The following is a 22,481-nucleotide window of genomic DNA, read 5'->3' as shown; positions in this document are numbered from 1 at the left end:
GGTGCCCAGAGCGGCCAGGCCACTGCTGCCACCCACCACCAGTGAGGGTGGGGCCAGGATGGGAGCAAGAGCTGGAGGAGCTGAGTGGGGTCAGGGAAGGCTACAGAGATGCAGGCTGGGAGGGCTTCCCCATCAGAGAGCTGGGCCCGAGGAGAGGGCCGGAAAGTGGTGAGGGCCCATGGGGTTCCGGGGGCTGGGCCTCTGCCCTGGGGACCCACAGGAGGGAGAAGCTGGAGCCAGGGGACAGTCCACCTCAGGACAGCCCAGCTGCCCCCGGGCTCCTCTGCCAGGACATGAGACCCTTTGGTGGCCGCTGCACAAGGGCTGGGACTCAGGTTCCACGCAGACTCCAAGGGCAGGTCACGAAGAGACACCACAGTGGGGGCCAGAAATGGCCACTGGGCACCTCTGGGCAGGCCAGTTCTCCATGAGGGAGGGGTCTTAGCCTCTGCAGGTTCCAGACCACCAAGCAAAGCTGTCTGGAAGGTGATCCATGCCACCCCACCTCCTTGGCCTAGGACAGCCTGTGCTTGGGGGTCTCAGTGAAGCCTCTGGTTGTGGGGGACCCTAGCGGGGGTGGGGGTGGTGGGGCAAGGTAGCAGCTCAGCCTCCTCAGGGCCTGCCCAGCAGCTCAGCACCAGGAACAGCTCCCGCCACATGAAGTCAAAGCTGGGGGCCTGCAGCCAGCGCACCCCAGCAGGGCCTCCGCAAGCCCTGCGCCCTCCTGTCCTCTCTACGATGCTATGTGTAGTCTCAATCCCACACCTGGGCTGAGGGGGAGGACCCCCAGGCGCCTCAGAGCTCCCAGGGGCCAGGCCCAGCGGGCCTCCCTGCTGCCAGCTCCCTCCAGCCACACCCACCCTAGCCACAGAACAGGGCCCCAGGGAGCCTGGTCCCAAGGCCATAGCAACAAAACCCACGTGGTCCGCACAGTTCCTAGCAGGGTCCACGTCGGCGCCTGGCTGCCTGAGAGCCCTTGAGGGTGATCGATGTCGAGGGCTCCTTTCCCAGGCTCTCGAGTCAGGAATTGCTGCTCAGCACCCACACATCCCGCAGGTGCAGGGGGAGGGCGCTGGAGGGACGAGGGTGGCTGAGTCGGTTCTTCTGGCCCGGAGGGTGCAGTGAGAGATGCAGGGGCCCGGGGCCAGGGGGTCTGCGGGGCGGCTGGCACTCGTTGCCCACAAGGTCTAGAAGCAGCGCAGGGGAGGACTCCCGCTCTGGGCTCCCCCCATGGGAGGAGTCGGGAGGGGCCCCTGCTCCGAAATAAAACAGCGCAGATGGCTCCGGCCTCTTTTAAAAACTCTATTTGGTGCGTGCCCACGGTGCTGCGTCCCGTCAGACATACCTGTATAGATCTCTCTATTTATATATATATATATAAAAGGTTCTTTAGCAGTTAAATAGATTCCAATACGAACGTCTCCCAGGACAAAGCTGCGTCTCGCCTCTGGGTCACACGCATCTGTGCGGCTGGGGCGTATGTGCCGCGTCACAGCAGTACCATATAAATACGTTGATTTGAACGCAGTTTCCCTGTGGTGGTAAAAACACATTCCTGACAAGTGACAAGCAGAAGAGTCCGGCAGCTGCAGTGCCTCACTCGGCCGGGACCTCGTACTTGAAGATGACGCTGAAGAGCCGGCCGCCCAGCCGCTCAGCCAGCCACGCGTTCTTGATGACGGCCAGCTTGAGGCTCTCGCAGCGCAGGGCTGCGTGGTAGTTGGTGTGGACAGCACGGCCCATGCCCTCGATGACCACCAGATCCGCGCCACGCTCCCGCACCAGGGCGGCCAGCCCCTTATCCAGGCGGCTTTGGGGAGGAAGAGGACGGTGAGACTGGGCAAGCAGACCCCAGACCCCACTTCCCATACAGTGCGGCGACCAACGTGAAGGCTGAAACCCCTACCGCTCAATTCCCTGATGTGGAGGCCTCCAAACCCAGCCTCCGCCTGGTAGCTGCCTCAGCCTGGGGCTTCCTCAGAGCAGCAGCTCACACAGGGCCAGAGCAGCTGCAGCTTGGAAACTCTGCCCTAGATCTCCCGCGAACTCTAGGGATGGATTCCTTGTCATTTTCACGCCCTCCTTGTTGGTGAGAGTGGGGCTGGGGCACAGATGAAGCCAGCACTGGAGAATCCCACCAGGCAGAGCAGACCAGCGGCCCCAGCACTCAGAACCCGCTCATTTACGGGGTTCCTTCCTCCTCTGCAATCAGGAGGACAGACAGCACCACACACAATTGACTAATGACCTCCAGAACCACAGAAGCAGAGCCTGGCATCTATGTGGGACACGGAGGTGACAGACACCGGGCAGCTGCCCAGGTCGCCCTCCGTCTCAGCTGAGTGGCCACAGGGACATTGGCCCCTCTTGCCCCAAGTCCCCAAACCCAGCCCATGTGTAACCACCTCAGACCCTGAATCCATTCACCCTCCCCAGGCCACCTTCGGGGATGGCATATCTGTCCCCTCCTGAGGTCAATCCGGGCCTGGGGTCAGGAGAGGCCGCAGGGGCAGTCCTGAGGTCGGTGTCCCACATGCACCTGGGTGCAGGTGCACGGCACAGAGTGCACAGAGCCCAGGAGGGAGAGAACAGGTGCAGGGTGCGGGGTTACCTGAGGTCGAGGCACGGGGAGCTGGAGCCCGTCTGCACCAGCAGCAGCCTCTCTTCCCGGAGCGCAGAGCTGCCAGACACAAGGTGGTCAGCGCCCCCGGGAGCTCCCAGTTCAGTGACAATCCCCATGGCCCACTCTGCCCAGCTGGTGCCCCTCCCCATCAAGGCCCCCCCAGCACTGCCCGCCAACACTCACTGCACGACAGGGTCCATGCCCGCAATACGCTCTGCCACGATAAGGGACTCGCTGTGGGTCACGTCGTTCAGGGCGGGGCCTGAGTTGCACGCCAGGATGACCTGCAGGAGGAGGGCCCAGGCTCTTTAGGAACCTGTGCTGGACCAGCATGGAGCCTGCGTGCACCCCGGCCTTCGAGTGGCTGGGCTGGGTGAGGCTGCTGTGCCCAGCGGGCCTGGCCAGCCACCTGCTGCTGAGGAGCAGGGATCTCGCCTGACCTTGCCACTCTGTGGCCCCTGGGAGGGAGCTGAGCCGAGGGGCAGAGCTGAGTTTAGAGCCTGCCCTCGGGACCTGCCTGTCTCCGATCGGCATGAAGTCACAGCCCCAAAGCCTCCTTGCTGTGAGCACCCTTCCAGGAGCCTGGCGTCAGCCCTGGGCTTCAGCACATGGACCCTCAGCCTGAGCCCAGGGGGGGCTGGGAGCCTCCACCCCAGCAGATGAGGGCTCTGGGCCGCCTCCCCCGTGCTGCTGCCTGCACCTACCTGCTGCGTCCGGAGGAGCCCCGACCACCGCCAGAGGCCCACAGCGGAGCCAACCCCACCGAGAGCAGAGAAGCCCAGGGGAAGGGCCCCACCCACCACCTCAACACTCACCTCTGTCCCTCTAAGGAGTAGCTCCCTGACAAAGGGGAAGACTCCCAAAATGATGTCTATTCCACTGTTATCTGCGAAAATTAAGGCACATTTATGAGGGGGCCCCTGTAAGACAAAACCAGGACGTTCAGTTGGGAACAGGCGCATCCAAGCGAGTCAGTCCGCACCCCTGCTGCCCGTCACGCTGCCCTGCAGGGGCCGAGACTGGGGGCTTCAGGGCCCCAGAGATGCCAGGGATGGGCTGTCCTGCAGGGGCCGAGACCAGGGGCTTCAGGGCCCCAGAGGTGCCGGGACTGGGCTGGGCTGCAGGGGCTGAGACCGGGACTTCAGGACCCCAGAGGCACCGGGACGGGCCAGCCTGCAAGGGCTGAGACTGGGGCTTCAGGACCCCAGAGGCGCCAGGGACGGATTGGCCTGCAGGGGCCAGTGCCTGTCTCTTCTGGCAAGGCTTTGTGCCTAGAGCAGGTGACCTAAGAAGCAGTCACGACAGGAGGGCAAGTGTGGGGCAGGGGATGCTGAGACCCTTGGCTCGCAGGACGGTGAGACTCTAACAGGAGGGGAGGGCCACCCGAGGCAGCCCATGCCCACCTCCCTCCAGTGACCACCCCCCCGGGCCCCGCTGTGTCCCCAGCAGCAGAGGTGGGAGGCCCCTCCACATACCTTTAATCTCTGAAGCCACTCGCTGTAGGAATCCACGAGCCAGGGTCTTTCTAAGACAGAGAGAGGGACACACGATTAGCCCGGTGCTCCAGGTCAGGGGTCAGGGAGACGCGTCTTCAGGTGTTCGTCTCTCCAGGGAGCAAGTTCTCCCCGCCCCCGAAGCCCAGCTGACAGAGCCTTGAGCAGGGGAGGTGCCTGGACCCCGACCGCAACTGCATTCGCTGTTGCAGAGAATGTCCAGGCATGGCCCCAGCACAAGGCAAGGCCCCAGGTTACTTGGCCATCCGTACCTTGTAACTTCCTCTTTGCTTCTTCAAACCCAAAGTAGGGGTCGGATTCAAGGACACTGCATGGAGGAGGAGAAAAGAAAATTAAGACAACAGAACAAAAACCTTCAGCCACAGTGCTCAATGTGAAGACCCCAAATCCCTCCCAGGTGGGACAGAGGCAGCTGCTCAATGTAAAGATCCCAAATCCCTCCCAGGTGGGACAGAGGCAGCTGCTCAACGTGAAGACCCCAAATCACTCCCAGGCAGAACAGATACAGCGTTCTTAACATGCTGCGATCAGCAGAAGGCTCAGGGGGCCACCAAGCAAAGGTCTGAGAGAGCACAGGCTGTTTCTCAAGGTGGACTCGGAGCCACGGGGCCAGGGAAGCCTCTCGGTGACTGGCAGCCGCAGTACGGTCCCTGTGCTTGGCACCCACGCAGGCGGTGTGGGGAGCCCCCAGCCACAAGGCCAATCCCATGGGTCAGGACCCTCCTCCAATGCTCCTGACAGGCTGCAGGAGGGGCCTGTGTCCCAGAGGGGCAGCCATGGTTGGAGGCGGCGTTCTCATCTATGTCTCGAGACACGAGTGGGACCCAGGGAGGGCCGAGAACCCAGGCATTTCCCTCCAGCCCCACATGAAAAAAAGCAGGGACCACGAGAGGTGGTGCGGCCGCCTGGGGAGGCCCAGAGACTGGAAGCAGCTTCTTTGGGAGTGAAGGTAAATGATGGTGGGGGGGTTCATTTTCAAGATTCAGAGCCCCAGGAGACGGCGCCAGGTGCTAGACACCTGCGTGTCCTACAGGCCAGTCTAGGGGACTGCTTTGCAAAGCACTCTTTGATCATCACATCAGAAATGTTTAATTCCTACCACACATAGGAAACATGAATTTGGATTCATGGACAATAGAAAATGCCAGCCCCGATTTTCAAATCCACACCCCTAGGCCTCTGCGGCACCCATGCTTAAGGAACGGGCCTCCTCAGAGCCTGAGGGGACAGACAAGGGCGCTGCGCCCTGCCCAGCCCCTGGCGCTGCTGCCATGTGCACTCCCTGGGCCCCAAAGCCCTGAGCCATCAAGCCACCAAGCGCCACGTGACCCCCGAGGGACCCACTCCACCTCCTTGCACGCAAGCCTGGGGCAGGACAGGGACCCACAGGCTGCAGAGCCTGCTCCGAGCCCGCAGACACCTACTCAGACACGGCTTTGGCCCCCCAGTCGAAGACATTCCCCGCCAGGAGGCCTTTCACCAGCGCCAGCTGCCGTTCCTCCCAGCCCAGCGCGTCCAGGGAGCGCACGACCCCGGGGAAGCACCTCAGCGCCACGCCATTCTCCCGCTGCTTCACCTGTGGAGAGTGCCAGATGCCAGGCCTGAGTGAAGACGTGGCCTCAGCCCACCCCGGACACCTGCCAGGCCCAGCCCGTTCCATACCACGCCCCTCAGGATCGAAGACTCAGGCCCAACTGGGACCCCACCAGGCACAAGCCTATCGGTCCGGGACAGCGGCCAGCGCACAGCTGCACGGGGCTCTGAGGACGAGGCCCAGGACAGCTTCAGCCCCCATGTGACTGAGCAGTGGGTGAAGGGCAGGACAAGAGTGGAGGACACGGCCCCCACAGGTACCCACAGCCCTGGCCTCAAAACCCTCGACACCCAGACTTCCGCTGTCACAAGGCTCGGCGTGTGAGGGGAGGGAGGCATAGGCGCTGGCCCTTCCCAGAAGAGGTGGGAGGAGTCCATGCCTCCGCTGCTGCCCGCTGCCTCCTGGCAGAAAGGGCCAAGGAGGGCTCTGGCCGCCAGACTTGGGGAAGCAAAACGGACGCCCGGAAAGGCCCACCTTGCACGGCCCTGCACGTTGCCGGGATAGGAGGCCTCTGGTCACTGTCCAGCCTCCTAGGAGGGAGCCAGGGTGGTCCAGGGTTCCAGCCCCTCCCCATGAGGGGAAAGCAGTCCCCAACCACAATCGCCCACCCTCACAGAAGCTGGGAGGCCCTTGGCTCCTGCAGGCAGGCAGCCTGTGTCTCTCAGGAACACATCCAAACTGGGGTTCACACCCTTCTTCTCTAGTCACAGCAGTCCCCACCCCTAAGTGGCCCCAGCATCTGTGGGGGTAACACAGCTCCTCAGCAGATGCTGCCAACAGAGGCCCTGGCTATTGTGGTGCCAGGGCTGGAGTTGGGGCCGCTACCAAACCTGCATGGCCTCAGACAGGACAGGATGCCCCGAGCCAGCGGGACAGAGACAGGACACGCGGTGCCAGCAGGACGGGGACAGGAGCGAGCGGAAGGCCAGGGCACACTGCACTTACTTTGGAGTAGGGATCTGGGAAGTTGAACTCGTTCAGACAGTGCTCCCTGGTGTCCAGCAGGCTGCGCACGGTCAGGGTCCCGTAGGCGCTGGGGACAGACACGGCAGAGGGCGCTGAGCAGGGCAGGCCGAACACCCGCCCGTCTGCCATCCTCGGCTGTGCCACGGACGTCCTCGGGAGCCCGGCAGTGCAAACGCCGCTTGAGGCGGGGTCCAAGGGGGCTGTGCCACCAGGGCCCACACCCACCCCCAGCGAGCTGGGGTCCAAATGCCAACATCACGGCACTTTCTCAGAGGTGCAGGGGCCCTCTGGATGGAAGAGGCAGCCACACACCGGGGTGCTGGGCACTTACAAGGGCTGCTGCCTCAGGGTCTGAAGCTTGTTCCAGTACTTCTGCCGGAACTTCTCCGCCCTCTCGGCTGCATCCACAGAGTCTGGCTGGCTCGCCACTGCGCGCTTCACTACCTGCCAGCGACAGAAGGAGGGGGTTAGTCAAGCGCTGGCCCTGCTGCTTGCGAATCCCCACATGTGACAGCAGGGGGCTCGGGGAAGGGTGGGGGTCGGCCGTGGGGGACTGTCTGGGGCAGGGTGGGGGCTGGCCGTTGGGGGCTGCCCAGGGCAGGGTTGGGGTGGCTGTAGGAGGCCTGGTGCAGGGTGGGAGCCGGCTGTCGGGGGCTGTTTGGGGCAGGGTGGGGGCTAGCTATGGGGGGCTTCCTGGGGCAGGGTCAGGGCCTGCTGTGGGGGACTCGGGCAGGGTGGGGGCTGCCTGGGCTGTGGTCAGGGCAGCTTCTACTGGAACAGGAAAGGCTGACGGTGACAGTTCACGGTCACCCAAGGCTTCCCTTTGCCATTCGCCCCTCCCAGTTGCCCTGGGAGGCAGGAGCAGGAGTGACCTTGGTCCCTCACCCCCCAGGAAACCCGAGGCCGAGACCCACGTCCTCAGACTCGAGCCCCCATCCTGTGCCGGGGACGAGGGGCTCTGGGCACTCAGAGCTCACTCCGGGTCCTGGGCAGGGCTGGGACTCCTCCCTCAGGACAAACCCTGGCACGACCAGGCCTCTCCGAGGGCTTCATGAAGAGTGTGTGTTGCTACCGGGGCTCCCTGGCCCCAAGCTGAGCTCCTGAGGGGCGGCATGGCCCAGGGCCTGGCATTTGCTCCACGGGACCAGCCCAGCCTTGGAGAAGGTGGGACGCAGGAGCCCCAAGGTGGCCTCGCCGGGAGCTTGCTGGGGCTGAGCCTCACCCCACCCCCAGAGTCAGGGTCCCACAATGCCTCCCGCACCTCAGTCACACCTCAAAAGAGCAGAGACGTCTCCTAAATTGCTCTCTGAAGGAATGTGCTAGCTAGCAGAACTATATCAGCTGCCCTTACAAGCAACGTGCCTCGAAGATGCCGCGTCCTCACTGACCCACCAGGTGGCCAGGAGCGGTATTTTTGCCTGAGAAACCGAAATCGCCCCTCACTCAGACGCAGATCGAGGGGTTTCTGGAAAACACTGGCCTGTCCCCCTTCGCCACCTTGGCTTTGCCCCCGGAGCCTTGGAAGGTTAACCCGGCCGCGGCCTTGGAATCGTCTAGACGGCACCCGGAGCCCTCACCCCGTCCAGGGCCTCCTCAAAGCAGGTGAGCCAGTATTTTCGGGCCAGAGCGTCATCGGTGAGGTCCACCGTGTCGGGCACGTAGGAGGGTGGGTCCAGGAGGAGCGGCAGGTTAACCAGTGGCCTCTCCAGCCGGTCCATTTCCAGCAAGTCAAACTGGAAGACAGGCAGTGGCAGGGTGGAAACGTCACCATGGTTCAGAACGACCTAAGCCACACTCAGAAGCTTCCACTCTCTCTCTAAGAAGGGAGATGTACTGCCTTCTTCCGCCACGTCTCTGGGCCACAGACGAGACCCCCACCGGGCCCCCTCAGCTGCCCGGCGGCCTGAGCCGGATACCTTGACTTACCCCCTGGTTTGACACTGGGGTTGCGTCTGCTCCCACCACACGCCTCCTGCCCCCAGCACCTCCCCGCTGCAGCCACACCTCCCCAATCACCGCTGCAGTCACCCTCCCATCACCCTTCCTCCACCATCCCTATAGTAACTCCCTCCCCCATCACCACCTCCCTGCAGTCACCTCTCCCTGTCACCCCTACAGTTTCACCTCCTCCCGTCACCCCTGCAGTCACGCTGTTCCCACCTCTGGTCCTCCAGGTGGCCGTGTCTGCACACAGAGGTTTGGGGTTCTGTCCTCACTAAGCGCCAGGTAGTCTTCCACCCCATGCCGGGCAGGGAGCCCCCACGCCCCACATGCACCCTTCTTCCTCCATGGCTGCCGGGCCTCCCAGCACGCTCTGTCCGTGAAGGGCTATGGCAGGGCCAGGCCATTATGCACCCAGGGCACCCCGGGGCCACCTGCACCCAGCACAGGCGCGCTCACGGGCCCTGCTGGCTTTTTCTACCTTATGCGGGGAGGAAGTGAACTGAACTGAGCCGACGCACACATCAGTACTCGGCTCTCTGCACGCTCACCGCAGCAGCCGCTGCTCTGGGACCAGAGGGGCTATGAGGGGAACTGTGTAGCTGGCCGCCTCTTCCCACCCTCCGGCGGCTACCCCACGGGTCACATGCTGGCCCTCTGCCCTTCTCCACTGGGGCACCCCTGCTGGCAACCCCTAGGGCTGGAGAAGCAGCCTCTGGGTGGGCAGGGACCTCCAGAGCAAAGGGGACGCCTTCCAGGTGGGAAGCCCACGCCGGGCAGAAGCTCCACGTGGAAAAAGCCAGTGACTTCCCAAAGCCAGTGCAGAAGGCGGCAGGAGCCCCACCTTAACTACCACGGACCACAGCCGGGATCGCCTGGTGCTGCCTTGCCAGGTCGCAGGCTCCTTCTATCCTGACAAACGGGTTCAAATCTTCGCTTTGACTTTTTTGGACAATATAAACTGAAATAAATGACTCCATCTCTCTGCATGTCAGTTTGATCCTCAGTAAGGTGGGGGCCCCTCCTGCCTGGCAGGGCTGTGCCACTGGTGGGGTACCAAATAGGTAACAAGCGCCTCCTGAACGGGGCCCCCGAAGCACTGTGGCCGTCCACGCAGTCACTCCAGGTTACAGTCCAGGACATTTGGCAAATTATGCACGCTTGGCAAATCAGAAACTGAGGCTGGAAGACACCAAGCCCCTCTGCCCAACACCAGGGCAAAAGCTGAGAGCCTGGGGCTCTGCCAGGCCCCCAGAGCCTCGCCCCCACTCCCCTGCCTAGTGCGGGCGGTGGGAAAGGCAGACCAGGGCTGCGGCCAGTGTGGTGTGTCTGTGTGGGGCCGTGGCCTGGTGTGAACTGCAGGACCCACACAAAAGGGAGGCGCCCTCCTGAGAAGCCAGAACTCAACAAGTCGCGGTCTTGAAAATACGGACACTGAACCCCATGTCTACAAATGACAAGCAGCTTCCCGCCAACAATGCCAGCGGCCTGTCCTGAGGGGTCCGACTAGCTTTGTGCGTGACCTCAGGTTAACTGCTCACAGCTACAGAAGGAATGAGCCCCGCGGGGGGGCACGGCCGAGGACCCTGACCGCCTGTGACACGGGGCGGTTCCTGCCACGTGGGGCTGTGCTGGGGGCATCCTGTGTGGCTGACGCAGGTCCTGGCGGGGGACCCTTCCGGAGCAGCTCCGACTCGGCAGACATGGGGTGCGTCTCCTAGCCCGCCAGTGCCACCCAGCTCAGGCCAGGGCAAACCCACTGGGGATCCAAGGAATGAGCCGGGACACCCCGAGGAGAGCAGACTGTAACTGACAGACCATCAGCCACAGTGCGCGGCAGAGTGTGCGGCAGAACACGCAGTCCTAGGCAGGGCCCTGGGTGGCTCCTGAGGTTTCGGGTTTCAACTCCAAAGTGGATGGGCCTTCTGGCGTGGGGAGAGGCCCCCGTCACCCCTGAACTTTAGCAATCTCTCTGCAAACAAGAAGGCCGGATCACACAGACTCCGCAATTCCTGCTGAATGTTTCCAAAATACGAAAGCACCCAATGAGGGAGATGGGAAAGCAAGCCACAGTGTCCTTCTCTTGCCCCTAGTTATACCCCAGGTCCATGGGAGGATTCGCCATGGGCAGAGGCGCCTTTCAGCCGGGACAGCCACGAGAGGCTTCGCTCAGGGACAGGGGAGGTGAGTGCGGCACAGGCTGCTCCCCTGGGGCCCGGGGCGGCCAGAGCCCACTACTCACGGTGCCACTCCGCGCCCGCTGCGCCGGGCCGAGCTCGGGTGATGCACTCATCAGCCCGGAGCTGCCTGCATAGTTCTCTCCCCAGCTGTACTGGTTAGGATCTGGAAAGCAAGAAGCCAGGTCACTTGTGTTAACCTTGCCCTTGATTCAAAAGCAGGAGAGAGGAGGAGGAAAGGGTATAAAATCGCTTATTAACTAACTTGTTAAAATGTTAGACATGCCTGCTGCTGTCACTTTCTGAGGACTCACGCTCCCCACCCCACCTCCACCCTGGGCCGCCCTGGCCTGGAGCACAGGCCCAGGCTACAGCTGAGGCCCCATGCTGCTCAGGGGCGCCAGCACCGCGACTCACTGTCCTGCTCGGCTCCTTTCAGGAACGCTCCGATGGCTCCCAGGTAGCCTTCGTGCCTCAGAAACAGCGCCTGCACTTCCCCCTGCCGTGGCCAAAGCACACGTGCTGCTGTTGGCCCCACACAACACCCAGTGCCTCCGCAAACCAGCTCAACATGCGCGGGCCTCGCACCGCGCGGCCCAAACCCTCGAAGAGGCGCCACGGCACCCACGGCAGACTTGCCAGTGGAATTGCGCCTGGCGCCAGAGGGCGGGCTGCTGTTTGAAGAAAGCTAAGGGTGAGATAGCTTCTCCCATGCAGCGAGTCCCTGGCCCACAAGTCTCTGTGTCAGGCATGTGGGTGGCGTGCCTCTACAGGGGCAGAGGCACCCTGACCCCAGCACAGATCAGCAGGCCTGCCTGGAGCTCTCTAGAATGCTCATCACTGGTGATGTACTCAGACTCAGGTGGCCACGGTGCCACAAAATGTAGGCTGCCCAGAATCAGTCAGAAGGGAGGGGTGCTGGGCTTCTTGGCCCCCACCCTCCAGGCCTCCCTGGGGGTGCTGCGGTGTCTAACCAGCACGACTGATTGTGAAGATGCTGGGGGTCCACGTTAGAGGCTGGGGAGGGCGGCGCATCCATTACCTTGGAGAAGAAGTTGATGCTATAGGTGATGGTGCGCATGGTCACAGGGTGGCCCCGGATAAAGAAGCCTCCAAAGTACACGCGGTCCAGGCTGTGCAGCCGCGCGTGGAGGCAGGCCAGCTGCCCAATGTCGTTGCTGATCATGTGCAGCAGGCTCTTCGCCATGTCTTCTTTGGAGAACTCTGAGGAAGGGAAGGAAAAGGCACACTCATCTCCAAGTACAGCAAGTGCACGATGTGAGAGCGAGCAGGAGGGGAGGGGGAGAGAGAGCTGAGTGGGAGGGGAGGGGGAGAGACAGCTGAGTGGGGGAACTGGAGCCCAAGCGCGGGAGGGGAGGGGGAGAGAGCTGAGTGGGAGGGGAGGGGGAGAGAGAGCTGAGTGGGAGGAAAGGGGGAGAGAGAGCTGAGTGGGAGGAGAGGGGGAGAGAGAGCTGAGTGGGGGAACTGGAGCCCAAGTGCGGGAGGCTGCGTGTGATGTGTGAATCATTCCTGGACAGATTAGGCTTTGTTTTCAAGGATGAAAAAACCCAAACCGCTTTTCCTAACTCAGGAAACTGTTTTTTTTTCCACAACCAAGACCGTGGCGTTTATCTGCCGACGTTCTGAGCAGTGGGCCTGAGCTGCAGCGACTCGGCAGGAAGAGGTTACAGGGCTGACACCCAAGACCCCGACTCTCCAGGGAGCGGTTGTGGGAAAGCAATGGTGGGGGAAGCTCCTGTCCGCGAGACCCCAAGTGTCCCCACCATCCTGCTCTCTGGCGGCAGAGGCCGGGGTGGGCACCTTGGTCGGCGGTGGCCGACTTCCCGAAGCTGCTGGCGATGAGGTTCCCGCTCAGCCCGAGCGTCTGGTGGGCGCCGCCGTAGACGTCCCGCACCAGCATGTCCACATTGCTGTGCTGGCCCCTCGAGGCCAGGTGCAGGAGCTCGTCAAACTTCTGCGGGACACGGCGAGGGGGCGGGTGAGGCGCCAGGAGCTGCTGGAATCCCCACGACCCCAGAAACCAAGCCCATGGCAGGAGGCACGCGCGGGCAGGGGGTAAATGGGCTGTCATCGCGTGGGACCAAAGGCAGGAGGCGGCAAGTGGGACCCTCGGGCCACCCAGCCAGGATAGAAGCTCTGGGTGCTGAGACACCCATCCCTCAGGGCGCAAAGAGTGAAGCCGCAGAGGCCAGAGACCCACTGACGCCAGTCAGGAGGGAGGCCCGGAAGCAGCTTTTGCACCGCCCAGCCGCAGGCCTTCGGGGGAAGGAGGCGGACATCTCCGCAGACCCTGGAGGGTCTCTGGCAGCTGCCGCATACCTTCGTTTTGGTGAGCAGAGCGCCGAGCCCCCAGAAGGTGCCGCCTCCAATGGAGCTGCCGCCGACCCACTCGAACCTGTCCTCCGTCTCCACCTGCAACAGAGCCAGGGCAGGTGCGCCCTCAGTGGGCCCTCAGCCACACAGGCTACCCCGCCCCCCGCCCCATGTGCTGCGCTGGGGTGAGCCCCGCCCCCACCCCGGAACCGCCAGTGGGAGGACTCTCACGGCCAAGCCTGGGGGCGCTGATGCCCCTCCCACAGTGGCTCTGAGCTCACAGCCTCGCCCCCCATCCTCCCGCCCACTGGGCCCCATCCATGTGCCCAGCCCTGGCTCCTGCACACAGCGAGGGCTTAACAAACTATGGCTAAACCATCCACTCATTCATTCATGAAGCCGGGTCTTACCTTCACGATGGAGACTCCAGAGCCGATATTGACAAGAAGATAGGGGAAAATGTGGGGGTGGTTGGTCTGGAACCGGAACTCAGGGTCGGAATCCTTCTGGTACACGAAGGCCTCATGGGGGATGTTCTTGAGCACGAAGTTGCACCCCTTAATCAGGCACGTCATCACGTCCTCCTTGTCGACTCTGAAAAGGAAGCGCCAACCCCTTAAAGAGTCTGGGCCACAGACAGGTGCAACCATGCAAGCCTGCCTGGTCCGAAGGGGCAGCCATGCCCCATGCATGATCTGACACAAGAGCGCCAGGTACGCGGCTCTGGGACACCCAGGGACTCGGGGGCAGACACATGTTCCTTTCTCGCCCTTGAGATCCCCACTCACTTCAGCCGCAGCTTCTCTTCGATGAGGTCCTTGAACTTGTAGGCCCCGCCCCCGGTCGCCTGGATGACCTTGGTCTCTGTGTTGACGAGATGGTCTTTGATGAAGTCCAGGCAGGCTTCGATGTAGGTATTCTCAAACTTAATGAAGTGCAGTCGAGCAGTGATCTCTTCTTGAACTGAAATCTCATAGGGCGGCTCATGTTCACGTTCTGTGTCCTGGAAAACAGAGTAGGGGAGGCCGCATGTGTGTGGGTCACCGCTCCGGGCTGGGCTGTGCACACCCTGCCCTAGCGGAGCTGGCTGTTCGCGCCAGCCTTCAACCAGGCGGGGCTCTAAGGCAGAATCCTGGGCAAGAGGGAGGAGCCCAGGACCGTGGCGACCTCAGGGCCACCCAGCAGGAGCGGAAGCCTCCCCCAGGGGAGCACAGGTGGGTGCAGGTTCCTACAAAGGGTCTTGAAGGGACACGGCGGAAGGCAGGGGAGGCTGTCCCTGCTAGAAACTCCCAGGACACTGAAGTCGAGGTCTGCAGCAGCAGAGGGATGACTGCGAGACAAGTGCCAGGTCCAAGACGACAGAGAAGCGGCTGCCCTGCCCCGGGTGGCCACAGTGCAGGCTCACCTTTCCGGAGTGGTCGAAAGACCGCACCTTGGCGACTTTGTGCTGTACCGTTGAATAGTAGGCCAGCTTGGTTAACGACCCGCCTGCAAAGGAGACACAAACCGGGCAGGATTCAGGACCAGGACACAGCGGGCCTGGGGGTCCATGCCCCACACTCTCTGGGTGTCCTGGAGACTAAAGGCTCTGTAGATGAGGGGTTTGGGGCTACTGGAACTTAAAAACCCCGTGGGCACAAAAGAGAGGACGGGAAAACGAACAATCAAATCTACACTTTTCTTTCTCAAATTCTGCTCCTCCTCAGCTCCCTGGCCAAACTGAGCTCAAGAGGTCCTGCTTCCCCTTGGCACCAAGTCCTGCAGAGGAAAGGGAGAGCTGTCTTGCTTTGGGTAACCTTGGTTATCCTCACTGCTTTAAGAAAATTCAGTTTCAAGTGATCTTGCTAATGACCCAAAGCGATAAGATGACAAATCCAGGCTGTTTTCGTTTTAAGAAGTACACCCTCGACCGTCCCTGCTTACAAAGGAGGCTCTCCTCACAGCCCAGGGCGGTAACGGGGCCTGAGCAGCTCCCCTACCCTGGAGAGGCAAACGGTGCCGCTGGCTACTCTTGAGAGGCTCCAGGCAGAAAATGCAGCCCCAGCCCCAAAAGTAGCCAGAAGTCAGAGGCCACCAAAGTCCGTTTCCCCACAGGCCAAAGTCTCTCTGATGCTCTCGAGAAGCCCTGTGGCTTCCAGGATGCCGCCTGTGATCAAAGGTTGAATAAATATCAGGAAATGGAAGGGGCTCTATGCACCTGAACCAGATTTCAGGGAAAAGTGAAAAGATTCTTGAAGAAGGCCTTTTCAAGGACAAATTCTTCTAAGTTAAAAAAAAAAAACAGACATTGTTGAGGCTAGAGTTGTATTCATAGATTTGAAACTCCATGAATGACAAATAGAAAAAGAAACAAAATATGACTTTGAGTGCATTGCGCGGTGCTACAGTGACTTAACGGAGGGCACCGTGTGGTGCTATAGTGACTTAACGGAGGGCACCGTATGGTGCTATAGTGACTTAACGGAGGGCACCGTGTGGTGCTATAGTGACTTAATGGAGGGCACTGTGTGTGCTACAGTAACTTAACGGAGGGCACCGTATGGTGCTACAGTGACTTAACGGAGGGCACCGTATGGTGCTATAGTGACTTAACGGAGGGCACCGTGTGTGCTATAGTGACTTAACGGAGGGCACCGTGTGTGCTATAGTGACTTAACGGAGGGCACCGTGTGTGTTATAGTGACTTCACGGAGGGCACCGTATGGTGCTATAGTGACTTAACGGAGGGCACCGTATGGTGCTATAGTGACTTAACGGAGGGCACCGTATGGTGCTATAGTGACTTAACGGAGGGCACCGTGTGGTGCTATAGTGCCTTAACGGAGGGCACTGTGTGTGTTATAGTAACTTAACGGAGGGCACCGTATGGTGTTATAGTGACTTAACGGAGGGCACCGTATGGTACTATAGTGACTTAACGGAGGGCACCGTGTGTGTTATAGTGACTTAACGGAGGGCACCGTATGGTGCTATAGTGACTTAACGGAGGGCACCGTATGGTGCTATAGTGACTTAACGGAGGGCACCGTATGGTGCTATAGTGACTTAACGGAGGGCACCGTATGGTGCTATAGTGACTTAACGGAGGGCACCGTATGGTGCTATAGTGACTTAACGGAGGGCACCGTGTGGTGCTATAGTGACTTAATGGAGGGCACCGTGTGGTGCTATAGTGACTTAACGGAGGGCACTGTGTGTGTTATAGTGACTTAACGGAGGGCACCGTATGGTGCTATAGTGACTTAACGGAGGGCACCGTATGGTGCTATAGTGACTTAACGGAGGGCACCGTATGGTGCTATAGTGACTTAACGGAGGGCACCGTATGGTGCTATAGTGACTTAACGGAGGGCACCGTGTGTGTTATAGTGACTTAACGGAGGGCACCGTGTGTGTTATAGTGACTTAACGGAGGGCACCGTATGGTGCTATAGTGACTTAACGGAGGGCACCGTGTGTGCTATAGTGACTTAACGGAGGGCACCGTATGGTGCTATAGTGACTTAACGGAGGGCACCGTATGGTGCTATAGTGACTTAACGGAGGGCACCGTGTGTGCTACAGTGACTTAACGGAGGGCACCGTATGGTGCTACAGTGACTTAACGGAGGGCACCGTATGGTGCTACAGTGACTTAACGGAGGGCACCGTATGGTGCTACAGTGACTTAACGGAGGGCACCGTGTGTGCTATAGTGACTTAACGGAGGGCACCGTGTGGTGCTATAGTGACTTAACGGAGGGCACCGTGTGGTGCTATAGTGACTTAACGGAGGGCACCGTGTGGTGCTATAGTGACTTAACGGAGGGCACCGTGTGGTGCTATAGTGACTTAACGGAGGGCACCGTGTGGTGCTATAGTGACTTAACGGAGGGCACCGTGTGGTGCTATAGTGACTTAACGGAGGGCACCGTGTGGTGCTATAGTGACTTAACGGAGGGCACCGTGTGGTGCTATAGTGACTTAACGGAGGGCACCGTGTGGTGCTATAGTGACTTAACGGAGGGCACCGTGTGGTGCTATAGTGACTTAACGGAGGGCACCGTGTGGTGCTATAGTGACTTAACGGAGGGCACCGTGTGTCTAGTGACTTAACGGAGGGCACTGTGTGTGTTCTAGTGACTTAACGGAGGGCACCGTATGGTGTTATAGTGACTTAACGGAGGACACTGTGTGTGTTATAGTGACTTAACGGAGGGCACCGTATGGTGTTATAGTGACTTAACGGAGGGCACCGTATGGTGTTATAGTGACTTAACGGAGAGCACCGTATGGTGTTATAGTGACTTAACGGAGGGCACCGTATGGTACTATAGTGACTTAACGGAGGGCACCGTATGGTGTTATAGTCACTTAACGGAGGGCACCGTATGGTGCTATAGTGACTTAATGGAGGGCACTGTGTGTGCTATAGTGACTTAACGGAGGGCACCGTATGGTGTTATAGTGACTTAACGGAGGGCACCGTATGGTGCTATAGTGACTTAACGGAGGGCACTGGATGGTGCTATAGTGACTTAACGGAGGGCACTGTGTGAGCTATAGTGACTTAACGGAGGGCACCGTATGGTGCTATAGTGACTTAACGGAGGGCACCGTATGGTGCTATAGTGACTTAACGGAGGGCACCGTATGGTGCTATAGTGACTTAACGGAGGGCACCGTATGGTGTTATAGTGACTTAACGGAGGGCACCGTGTGGTGCTATAGTGACTTAACGGAGGGCACTGTGTGTGCTATAGTGACTTAACGGAGGGCACCGTATGGTGCTATAGTGACTTAATGGAGGGCACTGGATGGTGCTATAGTGACTTAACACAGTGCATTTCTTACAGGGCCTGACGAAAAGAGGAAAAAATCCCACATCATGAGAGTAATGAGGCTAAAGTTATTTTCAAATTATTGTTTTTTGACAAAATACTATAAGGATGTCTGAGAACAAACACTCAGGTCAGTAAAAAGATTTGGAAACACCAAGCAAACAGCCAATGCTGTTCATGTAGCAAAACCCACCGTGTCCAGGCCCCACAACAGCCATCCCAGGGCACCTCCTGCCTGGTGGTGAGGGCAGGCTCCCCGACGGCCGGCGTAGTCTGGTGGACGCGTCACAGGCTCAATCTGATCCCCTAGCCTGTGGCTTTAAGCCTCCTTATCCCCTCCCCTGCCCCCAGTGCTGGCCGGGCCCGGAGAGTCTCACTAACATGCACCATGCTGCCGACTCACCTCAGTAAATAAATCGTTTTCTAAAACGACAGATGATGCAAGAGGCTGAAGATCTATTTTAAGGGACTCATCAAAAGTCACTATAAACAAACTCTCAGGGCACAGAAATCCAGTTTCAGGACCTGGGTTCTTTGTGTTAAATACACGCCCAAACAGGATGTACTGGGGTTGGGACAGAGGTGGGGGTGGGTTGGTTTCTGCAAGATACGCATCCTCCCTCCCCGAGACCCCTGCACGGAGAAGCCCAGCAAGGCCAGTGTTCCGTCTTCCTACTCCCCACACCCAGGGGGGACAAAACGGGACCTGAGGCGCGAGGGGCACGCACAGCAGGGAGATCTGTTAGAGCAGAGGGAACCGCCTGCGGGCGGGGACTCTTCCGGGCTGAGCTCAGGGACCCCTCGGAATCACAGCAAACCGCGCCTGGCAAGGCAGTGACAGGAGTGCCCCCTGGCGGCTCTCCAGGCTGCCCGCGCTCGGCCCTGAGGCCAACGGCTGGTGGGGGAAGGGGGCTTCCCAGAGGTTTGGTCACCTGTGTTCTTCACACCTGAGCCATGGCCTTCTAGTTCTCCCTGTCCCACAGGCCCCATCCCCTCTGCCATTCTCTCTGGTCCTGTGTTTCCTCTTTGGGCACCAATGGAGGGCAGGACAGCCCAGCAGACACCACCGCCCCGTGGCCCCTTCCTGTCTCACGTGCCTCTGAGGAACCCTCCCCACGGCCCGCAGAAACCTAAAATCAGATCGAAGCTGCAGTATGTTTTGAGAAATACAACGTCCCTGCTGCTTTCAAAGAGGTGAATCTGCTCAGCAGACATGAGCATTCCATCGAGAGGAAAACAGCTTGCCAGAACACAGGGCAGGTGAGCTTTCCTAGATCCAGAGACACAGGCAAGGGAAGAGGAAATGGCAGAAGCCTGCTTTGAAACAATACTGTTGACAAGCACTTTGGCTTTGAGGGTTCCTGGGTTGAAGACACCCCACCCTGAGCGTGGCCTCCCAGCAGCTCGGTCAGGAGTAACAAACAAAAGGTCTCTCAGTATCAGTCAACAGGTCCTCTTAAGAACCAGAGACACAGGACCCAGATGCAGGGAGAAACTTTGAAGAGGGGAAATAAATACCAGCACTAAACAGACCTCTTAGAGTATCCTTCTACCAAGAAACCCCCCTGGGCTCAGCCTCAGCCTGGAGAACAGGCTGGTACTCCAGGGCCCTCCAGGGCTGCCACAGCCCTTCCTGGACAGCCCCAGCTCTGCGGCTTCACTGGCCTCTCGGGGCCACACAGAACATCCACGGTGAGCCCTGTTCTCCTGGCCACTCCCCAAGTGACTTATGCAGGTCAACTGCAATTGCATTTCAGAAACATTCAGTCCCGACTTGTTTCCAGTAACAGAATCCCCCAGTGTAAGGGCAGCAGAACCTTGCAGAGCACACGCTCTACCGGGCCTGAAGGTCTCAGAAGGCTGGGAAGCATGGCTGGGGAGCCTCTGGTGAGGCCTGCGGTAGACAATCCCCTAGGCTAGGGCTGCAAGCTCAGCACCTGCAGCCCAATAACCAGTTAGTCCCAAGTCCTATCAGCGGTCCCTAAAGATGCTACTCACACGTTCTCATACCTGGCACCAGGCCACACCCCCTAAGAAGCATTGCCTCTCATAAGCTCACTGAAAGGTGGGAGCCAGGACCTATAGCTACTTCCATTCTCATCGCCCCCCACTTCCCTAGAGGACACCCTTCCCTGGCTGGACATCTCAGAGAGATGATGACACCAACAACCCCGAGGACACCACAGCAGCAAACATGTCAGATGCACCAGGAGCACACAGCTCAGAGGGAATGGCCTGGGTCTCTCTGAGTCCCAGCTTTTCCAGGGAGGTGGGAAGCAGTCAGCGGCAGGCCCATTCATCCCAGTATTTACTGGGCGGCAAAGACAGGTTGGGCATCCTTTTGGGGGGCTGGGGCTACAAGACACACCGCTGCTCTTGTGGGATTCACACACAAGCAGACTCAGCCTACAGCCGAGATGAGTGCTAAGAGGGAGAGGTATGCGAAGCCGCAGCGGCTATTCAAGGGGGGTTTCTCCAGGTGAAGCTGCCCCCAGGAAGCCCTCATGCCTGAAACATGGGCAGAGTAGGAGAGCAGGGAGTGGCTGGTTCAAATCCTGGTTCTGCCACTTTCTAGCCCGATGACCCTGGGCAAATTAGTTCACCTTTCTGGGGCTTGGTATCCTCATCTGCGAAAAGGGAGTAATTCGCGTTCCTCCTCTAGAGGTGGCTGGGAGGTGTCCGGGAGTCAGGAGCGTGGGAAAAAGGTCTAGAACAGAGCCTGGCCCGCCGTCATTACTGAGAGCACAGCCATCAGGCAGGAGGGTCTGCAGCGGACCCTGGAGAGGCCAGGGCAGAAGTGCAGGCCGCCTTAAAGGCCACGGAAGGCACGGGTGGCTTTTAAACCAGAGGCACGAGTTCCCAGGTCCCACGTCCACGGCCGCCTGAACTCACGCCCGGCGTCCACTCTCCAGAGAGCGGGGCCTGTGAACGGACTGTCCGGCCCGCGGGACACGGCCCGCGGGACAGCTGGCCACGCCGCGGGAACGCGCGGCCTTTTCGGGGCCACTCTGCCAAGGGCTTCCCGCCGAACTCGTCCTCGTCTCGACCGGAACTAAGGACCCCAAATCTCAGGCCAGCCACCAGCCAAGCGGCGGAGCCGGGGCGCCCAGATGCCGATGTGGCCGAAGACATAAAATTCCGCCGACCCTCCCACCTCGCGGCGGGTAACGCTGGACCCCGGCCCCCAGCCACCCATGACGGCCGCGCGAACTACCAGGCCCGGCAGGCCCCGCTTTGGTCCCTGCGGCGCCTGCCGGTAGCTGTAGTCCGGCCGTCGCCCCGAGCCCGCGCATCAGCGCCCCTGCGGACTACAAGGCCCGTGAGGCTGTGCGCGGGCCCGCGGACTACAAGGCCCGTGAGGCTGTGCGCGAGGCCCGCGCCCCCGCCCTTCGTCCTTCTCGCCGCCCCCGCTCGCCGGCCCACCGCCGGCGCCCCGCCCGCCCCCGCAGCCCGCGCCCGGCGCCCGGCCTGCGGCTACCTATGTCGATGGCGAAGCGCTTGGCGTTCTCCAGGTTGCGGAAGATCTCGTCGGGGGGCAGCGTGATGCTCTTGTCCAGACTGTCCCCGCTGCTCCCGCTGCCGCTCGCTCCACACTCCGCCATTTTGAAAGTGCCCGGCCAGCTCATCAGCCATGGAGATATATGCGCATATACTTGACTGCCAAACGCCCCCTCGCATAGATTATGTTAATGAGGCGCCGGCCCCGCCCCTTCCCCCCCCCCCCCCCCGGCCTCTGAGGTCTCGGCCGCTACAGGGCGAGCTAGGGCCAGTGCTGGGCAGGGGTCCGAGAGGCCCGAGGCTGCGGGCGGGCGGGCGGTTATCCTCCAGAGATCGCGCATCAGCACAGAACATCTGGACTGATGTTCTTTTACCGCGCTGTCCACAGGCTTAACTCAAGTGCTCTGAGCCCTGCTGAGGGAGGCCGCAGAGGCCGCCCACCTGCTTCTAAGGGGGCACGTGGGTCTGCAGACTGTCAGAGAGCCCTGCCCTTCAGCGAGTGCCTGCTGTAAGCTTGGCCCTACACGCCAGGGCGAATGTGATGCGGTCTTTGCTAGGGTGACTCAATCCTGGCTTCCCAGGGGCGTGGGACTTTAAATGTTAAAAGTCCCGTGCAAACCAGAGGAGTGGGGAACCCTGCCCCACCTGGGAGGAGCCCCAGCCTCGCATGCACCTGCGGGTAGGGAAGATGTGTGCTGTAATGGCGATCCGTGGAAAGTGCTGTGGTCGGGGGAAGCCAGGCAGGCTGCCTGCGGGCAAGACAGGTGCCTGGGAGGCTGCAGGAACAAGCCTTGGAAGCAGCTGGAGCCAGGACAGGGGTATAGGTGGGGCAGGCCAGGGTTCCAGGGTGAGTGGCTGGGAAGCCCTGCTGGCATGAAGAGATGCGTCTTCTCCAGAGGCTCTGGGCGCCTTGGGAAAAAGCCCAGTGTTGGAGGCAGACAGATCAGCCCCTCCCGGGTAACCCGGGGTCATTACTGCACGTCTCTGGCCCTCAGCCTCTGTCTGCACGTGGAG

The 22,481-nt window shown here is 60.4% G+C and overlaps 1 protein-coding gene across 1 annotated transcript; it reads right to left on the bottom strand.

Moving 5' to 3' along the window:
- Positions 1-1,288: 1,288 nt before the first annotated feature.
- PANK4 (pantothenate kinase 4 (inactive)) lies at positions 1,289-21,641 on the bottom strand. The gene is made up of 19 exons (XM_034953565.3): positions 21,448-21,641; positions 14,555-14,637; positions 13,938-14,152; positions 13,560-13,743; positions 13,156-13,248; positions 12,637-12,790; positions 11,858-12,039; positions 11,233-11,314; positions 10,881-10,981; positions 8,275-8,430; positions 7,029-7,141; positions 6,677-6,764; positions 5,562-5,713; positions 4,389-4,444; positions 4,099-4,148; positions 3,439-3,543; positions 2,807-2,907; positions 2,612-2,680; positions 1,289-1,810 (listed from the first exon to the last, which is right to left on the bottom strand). The coding sequence occupies exons 1-19, from the start codon at positions 21,593-21,595 to the stop codon at positions 1,597-1,599; spliced, it is 2,346 nt and encodes a 781-aa protein (XP_034809456.1). The 5' UTR covers positions 21,596-21,641; the 3' UTR covers positions 1,289-1,596.
- Positions 21,642-22,481: the final 840 nt, after the last annotated feature.

This window comes from Pan paniscus, chromosome 1 (genome assembly GCF_029289425.2).
Source record: "Pan paniscus chromosome 1, NHGRI_mPanPan1-v2.0_pri, whole genome shotgun sequence".
Taxonomy (NCBI): Eukaryota; Metazoa; Chordata; class Mammalia; order Primates; family Hominidae; genus Pan; species Pan paniscus.
This window is presented reverse-complemented; position numbering and strand designations above follow the sequence as displayed.

Coding starts and splice junctions, on each gene's coding strand:
- PANK4 (XM_034953565.3), bottom strand. CDS start 21,595: ATGAGCTGGCCGGGCACTTTCAAAATGGCGGAGTGTGGAGCGAGCGGC. Junction 12,791..13,155: donor CTCTGCTCACCAAAACGAAG/GTATGCGGCAGC, acceptor CGTGTCCCGCAG/AAGTTTGACGAGCTCCTGCA. Junction 1,811..2,611: donor TCCCCGTGCCTCGACCTCAG/GTAACCCCGCAC, acceptor TCCTCCCCAAAG/CCGCCTGGATAAGGGGCTGG.